The following is a 16,148-nucleotide window of genomic DNA, read 5'->3' as shown; positions in this document are numbered from 1 at the left end:
ATTACAGAATTAGCTGGAAGTCAGGAAATGGAAAGGAGGGAGGAACTCAAGAAAAATACAACCACCAGGGAAGTGGTACTGAACAAATTGTTGGAGCTGTGGGCTGACAAGTCCCCGGGTCCTGATGGACTTCATCCTAGGGTCTTAAAAGTGGCTAGTGAAATAGTTGATGCATTAGTTTTACTTTTCCAAAATTCCCTAAATTCAGGGAAGGTTCCACTAGATTGGAAAATAGCGAATGTAACTATTTATTCAAAAAGGGAGACAGAAAGCAGGAAACTAGTTAGCTTAATATCTGTCTTAGGGAAAATATTAGAAGCTACTAAAGACATTATAGCAGGGCACTTAGAAAAATTGAAGGTAATCAGGCAAAGTCATCATGGTTTTGTTAAACGGAAATCACGTTTAACCAATTTACTGGAGTTCTTTGAGGGAGTTACATATGCTGTGGATGATGGGGAACCCGTAGATGTATTGTACTTAGATTTCCAGAAGGCATTCGATAAAGTGCCACATCAAAGGTTATTGCAAAAATTAAAAGCTCATGGTGTAGGGGATGACATATTGGCATGGTTAGAAGATTGGCTAGCTAACAGGAAACAGTGGGCATAAATGGATCATTTTCTGGTTGGCAAGATACAACAGGTAGTGTGCCATAGATCTGTGCTGGGGCTTCAACATTTTACAGTTTATATAAATGACTTGAGATGAAGGGACCAAAGGTATGGTTGCTAAATTTACTGACGACACAAAGATAGGTAGGAAAGTAGGTTGTGAAGAAAACATAAGGAGGCTACAAAGGGATATAGATAGGTTAAGTGAGTGGGCAAAAATCTGGCAGATGGAGTATAATATGGGAAAATGCCAAGTTGCCCATTTTGGCAGTTACAGAGCTCTGAGATGCAGAGGGATGTGTGCGTCCTAGTGCATGAATCGCAAAAGGTTAGTATGTGGATACAGCACGTAATTAGGAAAGATAATAGAATGCTATAGTTTATCACGAGGGGAATTGAATACAAAAGTAGGGAGGTTATGCTTCAGTTATACAGGGCATTGGTGAGACCACATCTGGAGTACTGTGTACAGTATTGGTCTCCTTATTTAAGGAAGGATTTAATGCGTTGGAAGCAGTTCAAAGGTGGTTTACTAGACTGATACCTGCAATGGATGGGCTATTTTATGAAGAAAGATTGGACAAGCTAGGCTAGTATCTGCTGGAATTTAGAAGAGTAAGAAGCGACTTGATTGAAACATACAAGATCCTGAGGGGTCTTGACAGGGTGCATGTGGAAAGGATGTTTCCCCTTGAAAGACTCTAAAACCAGGGGTCACTGTTTAAAAATAAGGGGTCGCCTATTTAAGACAGATGAGAAATATTTTCTCTGAGGGTTGAGAGTCTTTGGAACTCTCTTCCTCTAAAGGCGGTGGAAGCAGAGTCTTTGAATATATTTAAGACAGAGGTAGATAGATTCTTGATAAGCAAGGGGGTGAAAGGTTATTGGGGGTAGGTGGTAATGTGGAGAAATTAGTTCAGCCATGAACTTATTGAATAGCGGAGCAGGCTCGAGGGGCTGAGTGGCCTACTCGTAATTCATATGTTCGTATGTTCATGTTATCCAGTTGATAAAGGTAGGCCTGAATTTTTAAATTGTGTTCCAACTTTACTATGCAACAGGATATGCACCCATTTTAAATAACTAGAAAATGCACAAAGTTAGAATGCCTTTAATAGCAACCATATATTTTGTCACCCCAAGGTTTTCAAATATCCAAATGTACTGCAGTCTAATATGAGCAAATAAAATGTTTGTTATGAGCTGGCATTATGGGTATGATAGTATAATGGGTATGTAATCCAGAGGCTTAACGGTCTAGAGACGAGTTCAAATCCCACCACAGCAGCTGGGGAATTTACCTTCAATCAATTAAATGAAATTTGGAATTGAAAAGCTATTATTAATGGTGACCATGAAACGATAGGATTGCCATAAACCCCATCTGGTTCACTAATGTCCTTCAGGGAAATAAATCCACTGTTCTTAGCCAGTTTGGCCAGTGAATCTAGACCCACACCAAAGTGGTTGACTCTTGACTGCCCTCTGAAATGGCCTAGCAAGCCTCTCCATTGTATAGGAACGGGCAATAAATGCTGGCCTTGCCAGTGCCACCCGCAACCCATGAATAAACAAAAATGAAATTTCAGAAGTTGCATATTTTCCCTTCTTTGATCAATTTTTCCTCGCTATCAGAAGGGCTATAGCAGCAGTCAGCAAACTTTTTTTTTCCAAAACCTGAACAGCCTTAAAAAAAAAATTGCCCAAAAAAATTGGGAGCTGTAAAACAAAAATTCCCTATTTCTAAACCAAATACCTGGCAAACTGCCAAATGTCTCTGGTAGAATGTATTTACATATTATAATGAATAAAGTACATGTTGAATTTATGGATCAAATCGAGAAAAAAAACAAAATTAAAACAGACGCAACTGAATTAGGGTTACACCAATTAAAACATTTTTTTTTCCAGTAGCCATCTTTAAAACAAACTTTAAAAGTGTGAAGACAATTTTTTCCATTATTGATTTACGTGATTAAAGAAGCTTCTAACAGCACATTCGGAATAATTTATCATCTCAGCTATATTAGAAACAATAACGGTTGTAACCATAAAATGAGTTCCTTGAACCAAAGGCTTAATCTATAACCATGGTGTAGCACAATGCGGCTGTACTACTTGAACAGGATTATTTAGAGCATGATGTTTTCGTTAAAATAATCATTTGAAACTATAAAGTGCAGCATAACGATTAGCCTTTTATCCCCACAATAAAAATATGGCTCTTACTTTTCTTGACTTAATTTTTTTTAGGCTTTTCATGTTATTGCAATCCAACTGAAAAAGATTGGGAGGTGCAAATGTGATGTTGAAGAGTCACACGTGGCTCTAGAGCCGCAGGTTGCAGACTCCTGGGTTATAGCACAAATTATTTCCCCAATTTCATAGTCAAGATATAGACTTCATTTTCACACCTACATGCTGAAAGCGCATCTTTTATTTTATTTTTAAATTTCCAGTTACTATTATAGCAGTTGAGCTAATTTCTACAGATCAATTTGTCCAAGCTCAGTAAAATAATGAGTATTTTACAGTAGATGTTACACATCTTCAGTTTTTTTTAAAAAAGCTATCAAAAAGGAAAAGACTTCATGCATCACTCTAGTTGGCTTCCTCTCCCATTCCCGCACCCACTAAGGATAACTCCTTGCCTCTACTACACCGCCTCACAATCAATAGAAGTTCTCCCCAATAAATATAGGGTATTCATTTACATTGTACTAATTTCTAGTCATAATCTGTCTCTCTCCGATTCCACTCAACACAATGTATTTAGTGGAGTCATAAGTGACTGATAAATAACAGACTAAAAAAAGTCAGCTAATTTTGGCTGACAAATAAAGCAATAAGTCTGTGAGTAGCAGCTATTGAGTGGTATTAACCAGAGTGATAGAGCTGAGATTCAAAATCATATTTAAGCGACAGGACAAATTTAACTCTCCACTGACTTTTTGATCCAATGGAAAAACTGTCATTTTCATCTAACTACATGAACCTGCTTGCACACCCGAGTGTAAAAGGTGCTGCAATCCCTCAGTCCTCCTTTAAAAGGAGAGGAAGAATTGTATAATTTAATAACCAACAGAAATATTCAAGATCCAAGACATAGCAAATTATCTCAAACAAAAACATTCAATTTCACTACATGAACACTTAAAGTCTTACTTTCTGACTTTGCTTACCTAGAACCCCACTTGGCTCCATTGGATATTCCAGTAGAGATGCAGCTGGTGCCAGAGCATATGGGTACTCGTAGGGTGTTGTATAGATTATACCAGCTTCTGGCGAAGATGGTACTAAGGCAGTTGGATGAGGGGTTCCATTAGGCATAACTGCAGTTGTCTGAATTGGCCTAATTATATTCATTATGGCAGGACCAGCTGGCGTAGAGGCACGCAAGGCAGCTGGTGGAAGCATGGGTGCAGCTGGTCCAGTTATCAGCCGTGGACCCTGTGATGTTGCTGCAAGAGAAAAGGCAAGGGTAGCTGCAGTAAGCAACAGGGATCGAGAGGAGGGAAGAATGGAAGGGGAGCAGGAAACAGAATGAAAAGAATTGAAGAAAAAGTATGATAGGGAAGGAAAACAGGAAATTAGTCCATGCAATGATCACATGTACCCATACAAGCAGCCCCACTGCAAGCTGATTTCCCATTACCAATATTCATCAAGCAAAATTTTAAAGAAAACACAAACATTGCAAACTAAACAGTGATATAGACAGCAAATCTCATCACACATAGGAACACAAATCTGTAGTTTAAATAAGCCACATGATAAGCAAAGTTTAACAGTCATCTGAGATCAAGGAAATGACATTGTCATGTCGTGTACCTAACCCTCTTGCTTTTCATCCCCAATACAGCATGTTTAAAAATAGCTACAACATTCTGAAACAAAAAATATGAAAGCAATGTGCAAATTTTCTTTAGATTTATCAAATCAAAAGCATTTTTGTGCGTCACTACTCAATACAACTCTTCAAGCTTAATTCTTAAAATGGATTTCTTTTGTTGAATTGATCCCCTTATTTCTAGTTTCAAATGCTATATTACCCACAGATCGCAGATGAATTGTAAATGAATAAAGGTAGTTACATGTCTCAATTGTTTTCAGGTACAGACAGTGGCACTGGCATTTCTATGTACGACAGTATTGAATTCTTAATTTATCAGCTGCATTTAAATAAGCGAGTGCAAAATTTGTACAAATATTTTCTATATCAAAAATGCAGTTACGCTGTATACATGCAAGGTGATGCCACTTGTTCATAAACCTCTCAAAAGAAATTCAGTACACCATAAAGAGCAATGCTATCAGCTTATGTAAGCAATGAACTTGTATGACAAATACTGCTGCTACACATCACCTCTGGGGGCTGGGGGCAGGCAGAACCAAATAATATAACCAACTCCCATCACCTTAACTAAAAGAATTAACTCTGCAACCACCCCTTAAAGCGTGGCAATGGCAGTATAGATTACATTTAGAACATTCTAAATGAAGAGACAGCCAAATGCTTGTATGGTCAAAAGAATCAATGGCATCACCTCATTCATGTGTTTAGTATGCATAGCTACATACTTGTGCACACCAATCATGCATGTGAATATTTTGAAAGCAAAACCCGTGAAGTTGCTCAGAAAACCGATTTAAGAAAAGGTAACAGCTTGTAAGTGGATAAAAAAAATGAATTAAGACAATGTTCCACTTACAAAAGAAAATTATAATCTATCCTTTCATGGTTCAAAGATTAAACTAGAAACCAAACTGATGAAAACAAATCAAATATTTAGGGCGACAACAAAGCTGGTGTCTCAAAATTAAGTTCAACATGTATTTGATAGATGTTGCTCAAGTTCAAAATATTCAATAGCCCAAATCATCCAGCTTGCATTTCCTCTGGCTCTTAACTTAAAAGCTTCAAAATTGATGCAGATATGGTCAATTTTAAGCAAAACAGTTTGTTGCAGCCCGAGAATTATTGAATTTTTTTGCTTTATATACTAACAACTTACTTTTACACAATCTTATTCAAACCACATTTTAAGATGCTATGTAAATACAGTTTTAATAGTTTTTCATCAGAAAACTGGCAATAGCTTAAAGCATAGCTTTTAATCTTAAAAAAATGGATGAACTATTGATTCACATAGCTACAGCAGCTTTCAGTTCTCCACACCCACCCCCACACCTTTTCTCCTGAAAAGGTTTAGTTTATGACTAAACAAGAACACTGTATTGAAAGAGGTAGCAACGGAAATCGTGGATGCATTGGTGATCTTCCAAAATTCTATAGATTCTGGAGCGGTTCCTGCAGATTGGAAGGCGGCAAATGCCACCCCACTATTTAAGAAGGGAGGGAGAGAGAAAACAGGGAATTACAGACCTGTAAGCCTTACATCAGTTGTTGGGAAAATGCTAGAACCAATTCTAAAGGATGTGATAAATGGACACTTGGATAATAGTAATCTGATTGGGCATAGTTAACATGGATTTATGAATGGGAACTCATGTTTGACGAACCTGTTGGGAGTTCTTTTTGAGGATGTTACTAACAGAATTGATAAAGGGGAGTCAGTGGACGTGGTATACTGGGATATTCAGAAGGCTTTTGAGAAAGTCCCCATAGGCGATTGGTTAGCAAAATTAAAGCACATGGAATAGGAGGTAATATACTGGCATGGATTAAGGATTGGTTAACAGGCAGAAAGAGTGTAGGAATTCTTGCATTGGCAGGCTGTGACTAGTGGGGTACTGCAGGATCAGTGCTTGGGCCCCAGCTGTTAACAATATATATCAATGATTTGAATGTGGGCACCAAATGTAGTATCTCCAAGTTCGCGGATGACAAAACTAGATGGGAACGTATGTTGTGAGGAAGCAGCAAAGTGGCTTAAAGGGGATTTGGACAGACTTAGCGAGTGGGCAAGAATGTGGCAGATGGAATATAAAGTGGAAAAATGTGAGGTTATCCACTTTGGTAGGAGAAATAGATGTGCAGAGTATTTTATCAATGGTAAGAGATTAGAAAGTGTAGATGTACAAAGGGACCTGGGCGTCCTTGTCAATAAGTCACTAAAAACTAACATGCAGGTGCAGCAAGCAATTAGGAAGGCTAATGGTAAGTTAGCCTTTATCGCAAGAAGATTTATGTACAGGAGTAGTGAAGTTTTGCTTCAACTGTATAGAAGCTTGGTTAGACCGCACTTGAAGTAGTGTGTGCAGTTTTGGTCCCCTTACCTTTGGAAGGATATTACTGCCATAGAGGGAGTGCAACAAAGGTTCACCAGACTTGTCCCTGGGATGGCAGGACGGTGCTATGAAGAGAGATTGGGGAAACTAGGCCTGTATTCTCTAGAGTTTCAAAGAATGAGAGGTGATCTCACTGAAACCTATAAAATACTTAAAGGGATAGACAGGGTAGATGCAGGTAACGTGTTTCCCCTGACTGGGGAGTCTAGAACCAAGGGTACAATTTCAAAATAAGGGGACAGCCACTAAGGACAGAGATGAGGAGAAATTTCTTTACTCAGAGGGTTGTGAATCTTTGGAATTTTCTACCCCAGAGGGTTGTGGAAGCTCAGTCATTGAGTATGTTTAAAGCAGAGATTGACAGATTTCTAAATACAAATGACATAAGGGGATATGAGGATAGTGTGTGAAAAAGGCACTGAAGTGGGTGATCAGCCACGATCATACTGAATGGCTGGGCAGGCTCAATGGGCTGAATGGCCTACTCCTGCTCCTCTGTTCCTATTGAAGAATGCTGTATAACTATGACTATGTTAAATGCATCTTATAAATGAAAGTTATAATGTTGACAGATGAAAACTTTGTAACCCACTGCATCCTCTAATACCCTAAGCTATTCAATACATCATATTACACTCAAATAAAATGCAGTTCCCTTACGTGCTTTGATATTGGCATCTCTGTAGGTACCATTAAGAATAGCTAATTCCATCAGTTGCATCTTCTTCAAATTGTCTTCACCCTCTGCCTGCAATAACAACCATCGTAAATTATACAAGAGAAGAATCACAGTGCTGTTCTAATCAAACACCATATATCGCCATCAAATCCATGGCTGCTGTATTAATTAATGGCAAGAAAGCACCACAAACTCTGTTCTACTCTAAATTAGGATCTTGAAGCTTAAATCTACCTGGGGTAGGTTGTATAGAGAGTTGGTCAACAAAATGAATTCCCCAATATTGTGAGGAGGGAGATGGTTCAGGAGACTATTCAATAATATTTGCAAATACAGCTAAGAGGATAGAGGAATCCAGATGGATTGGAGGAAAGAGAAAGACTTTTGTGCAGTGGAAAACATAACTGATTTTTAAAAAATTAAACATTTACGTAAAGTAAGATCAGAATATAAAATTAAGCAGCACTCAGTTATATTACAAAGAACATTGGCAGGGGTTTGTGGCAAAGCAAGGCAGCGGGACAGGGTTGACATAGGCCAGATCCTGGACAACAAAACCAAAAGCGACGTTTATATTTGCATTTTTATGTTAGTCTTGCCCATCATCCATCCATAGGCACAAGTGGATTTAAAAAAAATTCTTTGCAAACATTTAGAAGTATTCACAGAAATTTCAGATTTGAGAATGTTTTTTCTTTCTCCACTGTCTCCCTCGCCAATTTTCTTCCTTCAGAGGCAGCAGCAAGAGTGAAATGCTAAGTATAAACTACTTTCATTGACGTATAGCTTATTTTAAAAATATACTTTTTTGACTTCAGTAGAATAAAACTAAAGCAACTAAAAACACACTGCATTGGGGGAGGGAGGAAATGCGAGATGATTGGAGGTGGAGGAGCACAGGTAGCAGTTCGGTTGGGCTTTCAGAGAAGGCAAGCAGGTGAAGTGAAATGTGAAACAAATAATTACAAGTTCAGGTCTCAAACATGAAGTTATTCACCTCCCAGTAGCCTCAACTTTAAGAGTTTGATCAACACTTCAGGAAGAAGTGAATGTACAACCTAAGACTTCACCAAAGCCGCTTTAAGCCCCTCCTGTATGTTATGCTCCCAGAAGAGAAACAAAAGCTGGTGAGTACCCAGCTGATTTCCTCTGCATCATTCGACCACCTCCTATTTCCTGATTGCAGCAGTGAAAGAGACAAAATTCTGACGGTTAGGGGAGGAAAACTAAACTTGGTTTGCACCATTGCATTGCAAGTATTTAAGTTTATAGGTTTTAAGCCAAACAAGGAGTGTCTCAGTTTATAATGCTGATTTCAAGTTGCTGCCTACAAGTTATAATGCAAGAGTAAATGCAAGCTTGTCATCTGTCCCAAGGTGCCAAATACTCCTTCGCATTCTGACACAGTGCTCCATAAACTTCAATTTAAAAAAAATCAGATTTGCCTTCATGTCCCAGATGATCTCACAAATGCAGCATGTTTTTACCCATGCTATGGTGGCAGAGATGAATTGGTACTGCTTCTGTCTGGAGACAAGGCTGGCTAATCTTCGAAAGAAAGCCCATGGCTCAAATACTGTGCACAGACAAGTGGCACTGCTTTACACTACTTGATAAATTTGCAGGTTATAAAGTTAAACAGACTCCAGGGAAATAGATGCCATTCAGCCTTTATACTTTATTTTGCTAACGTGCAGCGGCTGTGCTGTAAACTAGAGGTTATAGGCAGTTTTTCCTACAAAGAACATTCACCTCTACCCACCACTGCCTCCCCTCCAAAAAGGAAAAATATTTGGCAAGCATACTATGGAGCAGTCCAATAGCCAGTACATCTCAACCCACTCATTTTGGAAGATCTTAAACAGAATGTTACAAGATTGCTGGTGCTTGGTCCTAGTTTCATTAATATTTTGTTTGAGATTATGCAATCCTTTCACTGCAAAATGCATCCTTGGTTCCAAAGGACTATATACACATACATGTACACATCCTAGCCTTGCAATGGATAACAGAATTGTAGAAAGTGCACAAAATCCTATTCCAATGCACAGCCAACATTTGCAATCTACATTTTCCCATGCATGCTCAACAGTTAACACTATCCATTCCTCAGATACAGAGCAGATTAAGAAAACAGATGGGTAAAATATACCAGCTGTTCCAATCAAAACATCTGGCGTGTTCTTCCATAAAAAGACACTAAGCCTTCTTAAATACTCTAAGTCCTTGTTGAACACTCACAGGATGTGTGGCAGTGAAGTCAGCCATATCATCCAAAGAGTACAAAACAGCTTTATTTACTGATTCAACTAAGGAGAGCAAAAATAAAAGTTTGCAAGGGCTCCTGAGGAAAACGTAATGTGATCACCGGGTTACCCAGGACTACTTAAATTGAGTTGGGCCCACAATTATAACAAGATTAAACATCAGTATTAGAAATGTAAAACAGGTTTCCAAATGGACCAGATGTGAAAAGTTATAGAAGACTGGGCAAGGGAGTTTAGGTGGTTTTGGTCTGCTCAACTGATGTCAGGTAAGGCAACTATAGGGATGATCTAATTCATAGATAGAATCATCGAAATTATATAGCACAGGAGGCCATTCCACCCATCGTGCCTGTGCCAGTTCTTCGGTAGAGCTATGCAATTAATCCCACTCTCTTGATCTTTCCCTGCAGGCCTGTAATTTTTTCCCTTTAAGTATTTATCCAATTCCCTTTTGAAAGTCAATATCAAATCTACTTTCACAACCCTTTCAGGCAGTGAACACTAGATCACAACAACTTACTCTTTTAAAAAAAAGTTCTCTCACGTTGCCTCTAGTTCTTTTGCCAATCACCTTACATCAATGTCCTCTGATTACCAATCCTTCTGCCACTGGAAACAGTTTTCCCTCATTTACTCTAAAATAATTCATGACTTTGCGTACCTTTATCCAGAGGTAATTCCCTGGAGACGTGGGTTCAAATCCCACTATGGCAGCTAGTGGAATTTAAATTCAATTAGCTAATTCAATTATTAAATAAAAATCTGGAATTGAACGGTAGTCTTAGTGATGCTGCAATGAAATCAATTGTTGTAAAAACCCATCTAGTTCACGAATGTCCTTTAGGGAAGGAAATCTGCCATCCTTACCTGGTCTATGTGTGATTCCAGACCTGCAACAATGTGACTGACTCTGAACTTCCCTCTGAAATGGCCTAGCAAGCCACCCAGTTGACAAGGGTAGTTAGGGATGGGCAACAAATGTTGGCCTTGCCAGCAACGCCTACATCCCATGAATGAACAAACTGCAAAAAGTTCATTAGATTCTTGAAAAACAATTTCATCATCTTAATTTGTACTTATTCCTTCACTCCATCTTTAAAAAATTTTTTTTTTGTCTTGCGGCTCCATACCGTTTGTATTTTAGGCAAATTTCTTTTTTAAAAAAATCTTGAGATGAAAGTTGGCAAACCCGGCCCGAGAAGAACAAAGGCAGCAGACGAATGTGAACACCACCACCTATAAGTTCTCCAAGTCTCTCACAATCCTGACTTGGAAATACACTGCCATTCCTTCACTGCAAGTGGGTCAAAATCCTGGAACGTACTCCCCACAGCACTGAGTATAGCTATACCACTTGAACTGTTGCAGTTCAAAAGGGTGACTTACCATCACCTTCTCCAGGGCAATTAGGAATGGCCAATAAATGCTGGCCTTGCCAGCAACATCCACATCCCTGAAATGAATAAAAAAGGAATGCTGCTCCCTAGCATTAACCATTACCCTCTGTTGGAAGTACACATGTACAGGATCAGCAAACAGCTATGGCAGCTAGCCTTCCAAGACTCAACATTAAAAGGTACATGTAAATAGTGAATCTGGGCAAAATATCAGAAGGAGCCCGAAATCCTTGCAGCCGTGCCTCAACGAGAAGAAATTCTTCAGGTCAGCAGAGCAATTGGTAAAACTGCCACAATCAAATTTTATACAATTTCAAGATATTTGAGCACTGAAGGCAAAGGCAGGATATCTAGAATGAATGTCAACAGCCCCACTGCACCCGCCTCCCCCAAACCCCAAGTACTTATAAAATCAAAAATCAAACATACTTAATTACAACAGACACATAGGAACAGCACCACCAGCAATTTCTCCTCCAAGCTACACACAATCCTGACTTGGAACTATAATGCCTTTCCTTCACTATAAATGGGTGAAAATCCTGGAACTTCCTCCCTTACAGCACTTTAGGCATTGCTATACCACAGACACTGCAGTGGTTCAAGAAGGCAGCGGAGCGGACTTTCAGCTGAGCGGTCAATTTCAGTAAGTTACAAGTTAATCCCTTTTTTGTTTCGGAGGACCGGGGACTGCTGGGTAGGGGAAAACTATTTATTTGGGCAGTGGCAGTACCCGAGACACTACACGTGTAGTGTCTCCCACCCACCCTCCTCCTCTAACCAAAAAAAAAGGACTCTAGGGTGTTGATAAGGTAAGCTTTTTATTTAAAACTTCAGTCCGTCGGATTGCTAAGCGAACAAGTTTTGACTTTTTTTTTCGTTTGGTTTTTCAGTAGATTTATTGTGAATCTAGAATAGTGGGAATGGAGGTAAAGGCAGTTGTATGTTCCTCCTGCAGAATGTGGGAGGCAGGGGTCGCCAAGAGTGTCCCTGCTGACTGCATCTGCGGGAAGTGCACCCAACTCCAGCTCCTCGCAGACCGCGTTAGGGAACTGGAGCTGGAGCTGGATGAACTTCGGATCATTCGGGAGGCGGAGGGGATTATTGACAGGAGTTATAGGGAGGCAGTCACACCTCAGGTAAAAGAAGTAGGTAGATGGGTTACCGTCAGGGGAAGGAAAGGGAACCAGCAGGCAGTGCAGGGATCCCCTGTGGCCGTTTCCCTCAACAACAGGTATACCGTTTTGGATACTGTTGGGGGGGACGACTTACCAGGGGTAAGCAATGGGGTGCAGGTCTCTGGCACAGAGTCTGTCCCTGTTGCTCAGAAGGGAAAAGGGAAGAGGAGCAGAGCATTAGTCATTGGGGACTCCATAGTTAGGGGAACAGATAGGAGGTTCTGTGGGAACGAGAGAGACTCACGGTTGGTGTGTTGCCTCCCAGGTGCCAGGGTACGTGATGTCTCCGATCGTGTTTTTGGGATCCTTAAGGGGGAGGGGGAGCACCCCCAAGTCGTGGTCCACATAGGCACCAACGACATAGGTAGGAAGAGAGATGGGGATTTAAGGCAGAAATTCAGGGAGCTAGGGTGGAAGCTTAGAGCGAGAACAACCAGAGTCGTTATCTCTGGGTTGCTGCCTGTGCCACGTGCTAGCGAAGAGAGGAATAGGGAGAGAGAGGAGTTGAACACGTGGCTGCAGGGATGGTGTAGGAGGGAGGGTTTTGGTTTCCTGGATAATTGGGGCTCTTTCTGGGGTAGGTGGGACCTCTACAAACAGGATGGTCTTCACCTGAACCAGAGGGGTACCAATATCCTGGGGGGGAGATTTGTTAGTGCTCTTCGGGGGGGTTTAAACTAAATCAGCAGGGGAATGGGAACCTAAATTGTAGTTCCAGTGTACAGGCTGTTGAGAGTAGTGAGGTAGGGGATAAGGTTACAGGGACGCAAGAGGGCACTGGCAAGCAAGAACTTGGTTTAAAGTGTGTCTACTTCAACGCCAGGAGCATCCGGAATAAGGTGGGTGAGCTTGCAGCATGGGTTGGTACCTGGGATCCTGATGTTGTGGCCATTTCGGAGACATGGGTAGAGCAGGGGCAGGAATGGATGTTGCAGGTTCCGGGATTTAGATGTTTCAGAAAGAACAGAGAAGAGGGTAAAAGAGGGGGGGGTGTGGCATTGTTAATCAAGGAAAGTATTACAGCGGCAGAAAGGACGTTTGAGGACTCGTCTACTGAGGTAGTATGGGCCGAGGTTAGAAACAGGAGAGGAGAGATCACCCTGTTGGGAGTTTTCTATAGACCTCCGAATAGTTCCAGAGATGTAGAGGAAAGGATAGCGAAGATGATTCTCGACAGGAGCGAGAGTAACAGGGTAGTGGTTATGGGGGACTTTAACTTTCCAAATATTGACTGGAAATACTATAGTTCGAGTACTTTAGATGGGTCTGTTTTTGTCCAGTGTGTGCAGGAGGGTTTTCTGACACAGTATGTGGACAGGCCAACCAGGGGCGATGCCACATTGGATTTGGTACTGGGTAATGAACCCGGCCAGGTGTTTGATTTAGATGTAGGTGAGCACTTTGGCGATAGTGATCACAATTCGGTTAGGTTTACCTTAGCGATGGGCAGGGACAGGTATATACCGCAGGGCAAGAATTATAGCTGGGGGAAAGGAAATTATGACGCGATTAGGCAAGATTTAGGATGTGTAGGATGGGGAAGGAAACTGCAGGGGATGGGCACAAACGAAATGTGGAGCTTATTCAAGGAGCAGCTAATGCGTGTCCTTTATAAGTATGTACCTGTCAGGCAGGGAGGAAGTTGTCGAGCAAGGGAGCCGTGGTTTACTCAAGAAGTTGAAGCGCTTGTCAAGAGGAAGAGGGCGGCTTATGTTAGGATGAGACGTGAAGGCTCAGTTAGGGCGCTTGAGAGTTACAAGCTAGCCAGGAAGGATCTAAAGGGAGGGCTAAGAAGAGCAAGGAGAGGACACGAGAAGTCATTGGCGGATAGGATCAAAGAAAACCCTAAGGCTTTCTATAGGTATATCAGGAATAAACGAATGATAAGAGTTAGAACAGGGCCAATCAAGGATAGTAGTGGGAAGTTGTGTGCGGAATCAGAGGAGATAGGGGAAGCGTTAAATGAATATTTTTCGTCAGTATTTACAGTAGAGAAAGAAAATGTTGCCGAGGAGATTACTGAGATACAGCCTACTAGGCTAGATGGGATTGAGATTCACAAGGAGGAGGTGTTAGCAATTTTGGAAAGAGTGAAAATAGATAAGTCCCCTGGGCCAGATGGGATTTATCCTAGGATTCTCTGGGAAGCCAGGGAGGAGATTGCAGAGCCGTTGTTGTTGATCTTTAAGTCGTCATTGTCGACAGGAGTAGTGCCGGAGGACTGGAGGATAGCAAATGTTGTCCCCTTGTTCAAGAAGGGGAGTAGAGACAGCCCTGGTAATTATAGACCTGTGAGCCTTACTTCGGTTGTGGGTAAAATGTTGGAAAAGGTTATAAGAGACAGGATTTATAATCATCTTGAAAAGAATAAGTTCATTTGCGATAGTCAGCACGGTTTTGTGAAAGGTAGGTCGTGCCTCACAAACCTTATTGAGTTTTTCGAGAAGGTGACCAAACAGGTGGATGAGGGTAAAGCCGTGGATGTGGTGTATATGGATTTCAGTAAGGCGTTTGATAAGGTTCCCCACGGTAGGCTATTGCAGAAAATACGCAAGTATGGGGTTGAAGGTGATTTAGAGCTTTGGATCAGAAATTGGCTAGCTGAAAGAAGACAGAGGGTGGTGGTTGATGGCAAATGTTCATCCTGGAGTTTAGTTACTAGTGGTGTACCGCAAGGTTCTGTTTTGGGGCCACTGCTGTTTGTCATTTTTATAAACGACCTGGATGAGGGTGTAGAAGGGTGGGTTAGTAAATTTGCGGATGACACGAAGGTCGGTGGAGTTGTGGATAGTGTCGAAGGGTGTTGTAGGGTACAGAGGGACATAGATAGGCTGCAGAGCTGGGCTGAGAGATGGCAAATGGAGTTTAATGCGGAGAAGTGTGAGGTGATTCACTTTGGAAGGAGTAACAGCAATGCAGAGTACTGGGCTAATGGGAAGATTCTTGGTAGTGTAGATGAGCAGAGAGATCTTGGTATCCAGGTACATAAATCCCTGAAAGTTGCTACCCAGGTTAATAGGGCTGTTAAGAAGGCATATGGTGTGTTAGCCTTTATTAGTAGGGGGATCGAGTTTCAGAGCCACGGGGTCATGATGCAGCTGTACAAAACTCTGGTGAGGCCGCACCTGGAGTATTGCGTGCAGTTCTGGTCACCGCATTATAGGAAGGATGTCGAAGCTTTGGAAAGGGTGCAGAGGAGATTTACTAGGATGTTGCCTGGTATGGAAGGAAGGTCTTACGAGGAAAGGCTGAGGGACTTGGGGTTGTTTTCGTTAGAGAGAAGGAGGAGGAGAGGTGACTTAATAGAGACATACAAGATAATCAGAGGGTTAGATAGGGTGGATAGTGAGAGTCTTTTTCCTCGGATGAGGATGGCAAACACGAGGGGACATAGCTTTAAGTTGAGGGGTGAAAGATATAGGACAGATGTCAGAGGTAGTTTCTTTACGCAGAGAGTAGTAGGGGCGTGGAACGCCCTGCCTGCAACAGTAGTAGACTCGCCAACTTTAAGGGCATTTAAGTGGTCATTGGATAGACATATGGATGTAAATGGAATAGTGTAGGTCAGATGATCGGCGCAACATCGAGGGCCGAAGGGCCTGTACTGCGCTGTAATATTCTAATTCTAATCATCTTCAACAGCAATTAGGGACAGGCAATGAACGCTGGCCTTACCAGGGATGCTCACATCCCAAGAACAAATCAAAAAAATGCTACAATTAATTCCCTGATCAGCACAGATTCACAAACATCCAAGCAGT

General features: G+C 41.3%; 1 protein-coding gene across 9 annotated transcripts in view; it reads right to left on the bottom strand.

The window, feature by feature from the left end:
• Positions 1-16,148, bottom strand: part of LOC137347295 (KH domain-containing RNA-binding protein QKI-like) — a 121,220-nt gene that overhangs the window by 9,467 nt on the left and 95,605 nt on the right. For 7 of the 9 annotated variants that reach the window (XM_068011683.1, XM_068011689.1, XM_068011690.1 and 4 more), the window contains exons 5-6: positions 7,527-7,614; positions 3,797-4,099 (exon numbers count right to left, since the gene is read on the bottom strand). In XM_068011683.1, the coding sequence (XP_067867784.1) occupies positions 3,797-4,099; positions 7,527-7,614 (391 nt within the window). The remainder of the gene's footprint in view (positions 1-3,796; positions 4,100-7,526; positions 7,615-16,148) is intronic. The other 2 variants (XM_068011686.1, XM_068011688.1) reach the window with 1 other exon arrangement.

Source organism: Heterodontus francisci, chromosome 31 (genome assembly GCF_036365525.1).
Source record: "Heterodontus francisci isolate sHetFra1 chromosome 31, sHetFra1.hap1, whole genome shotgun sequence".
In the NCBI taxonomy this organism is placed as follows: Eukaryota; Metazoa; Chordata; class Chondrichthyes; order Heterodontiformes; family Heterodontidae; genus Heterodontus; species Heterodontus francisci.
Note: the sequence above shows the minus strand (reverse complement) of the source record. Positions and strands in the feature narration are given on the sequence as shown.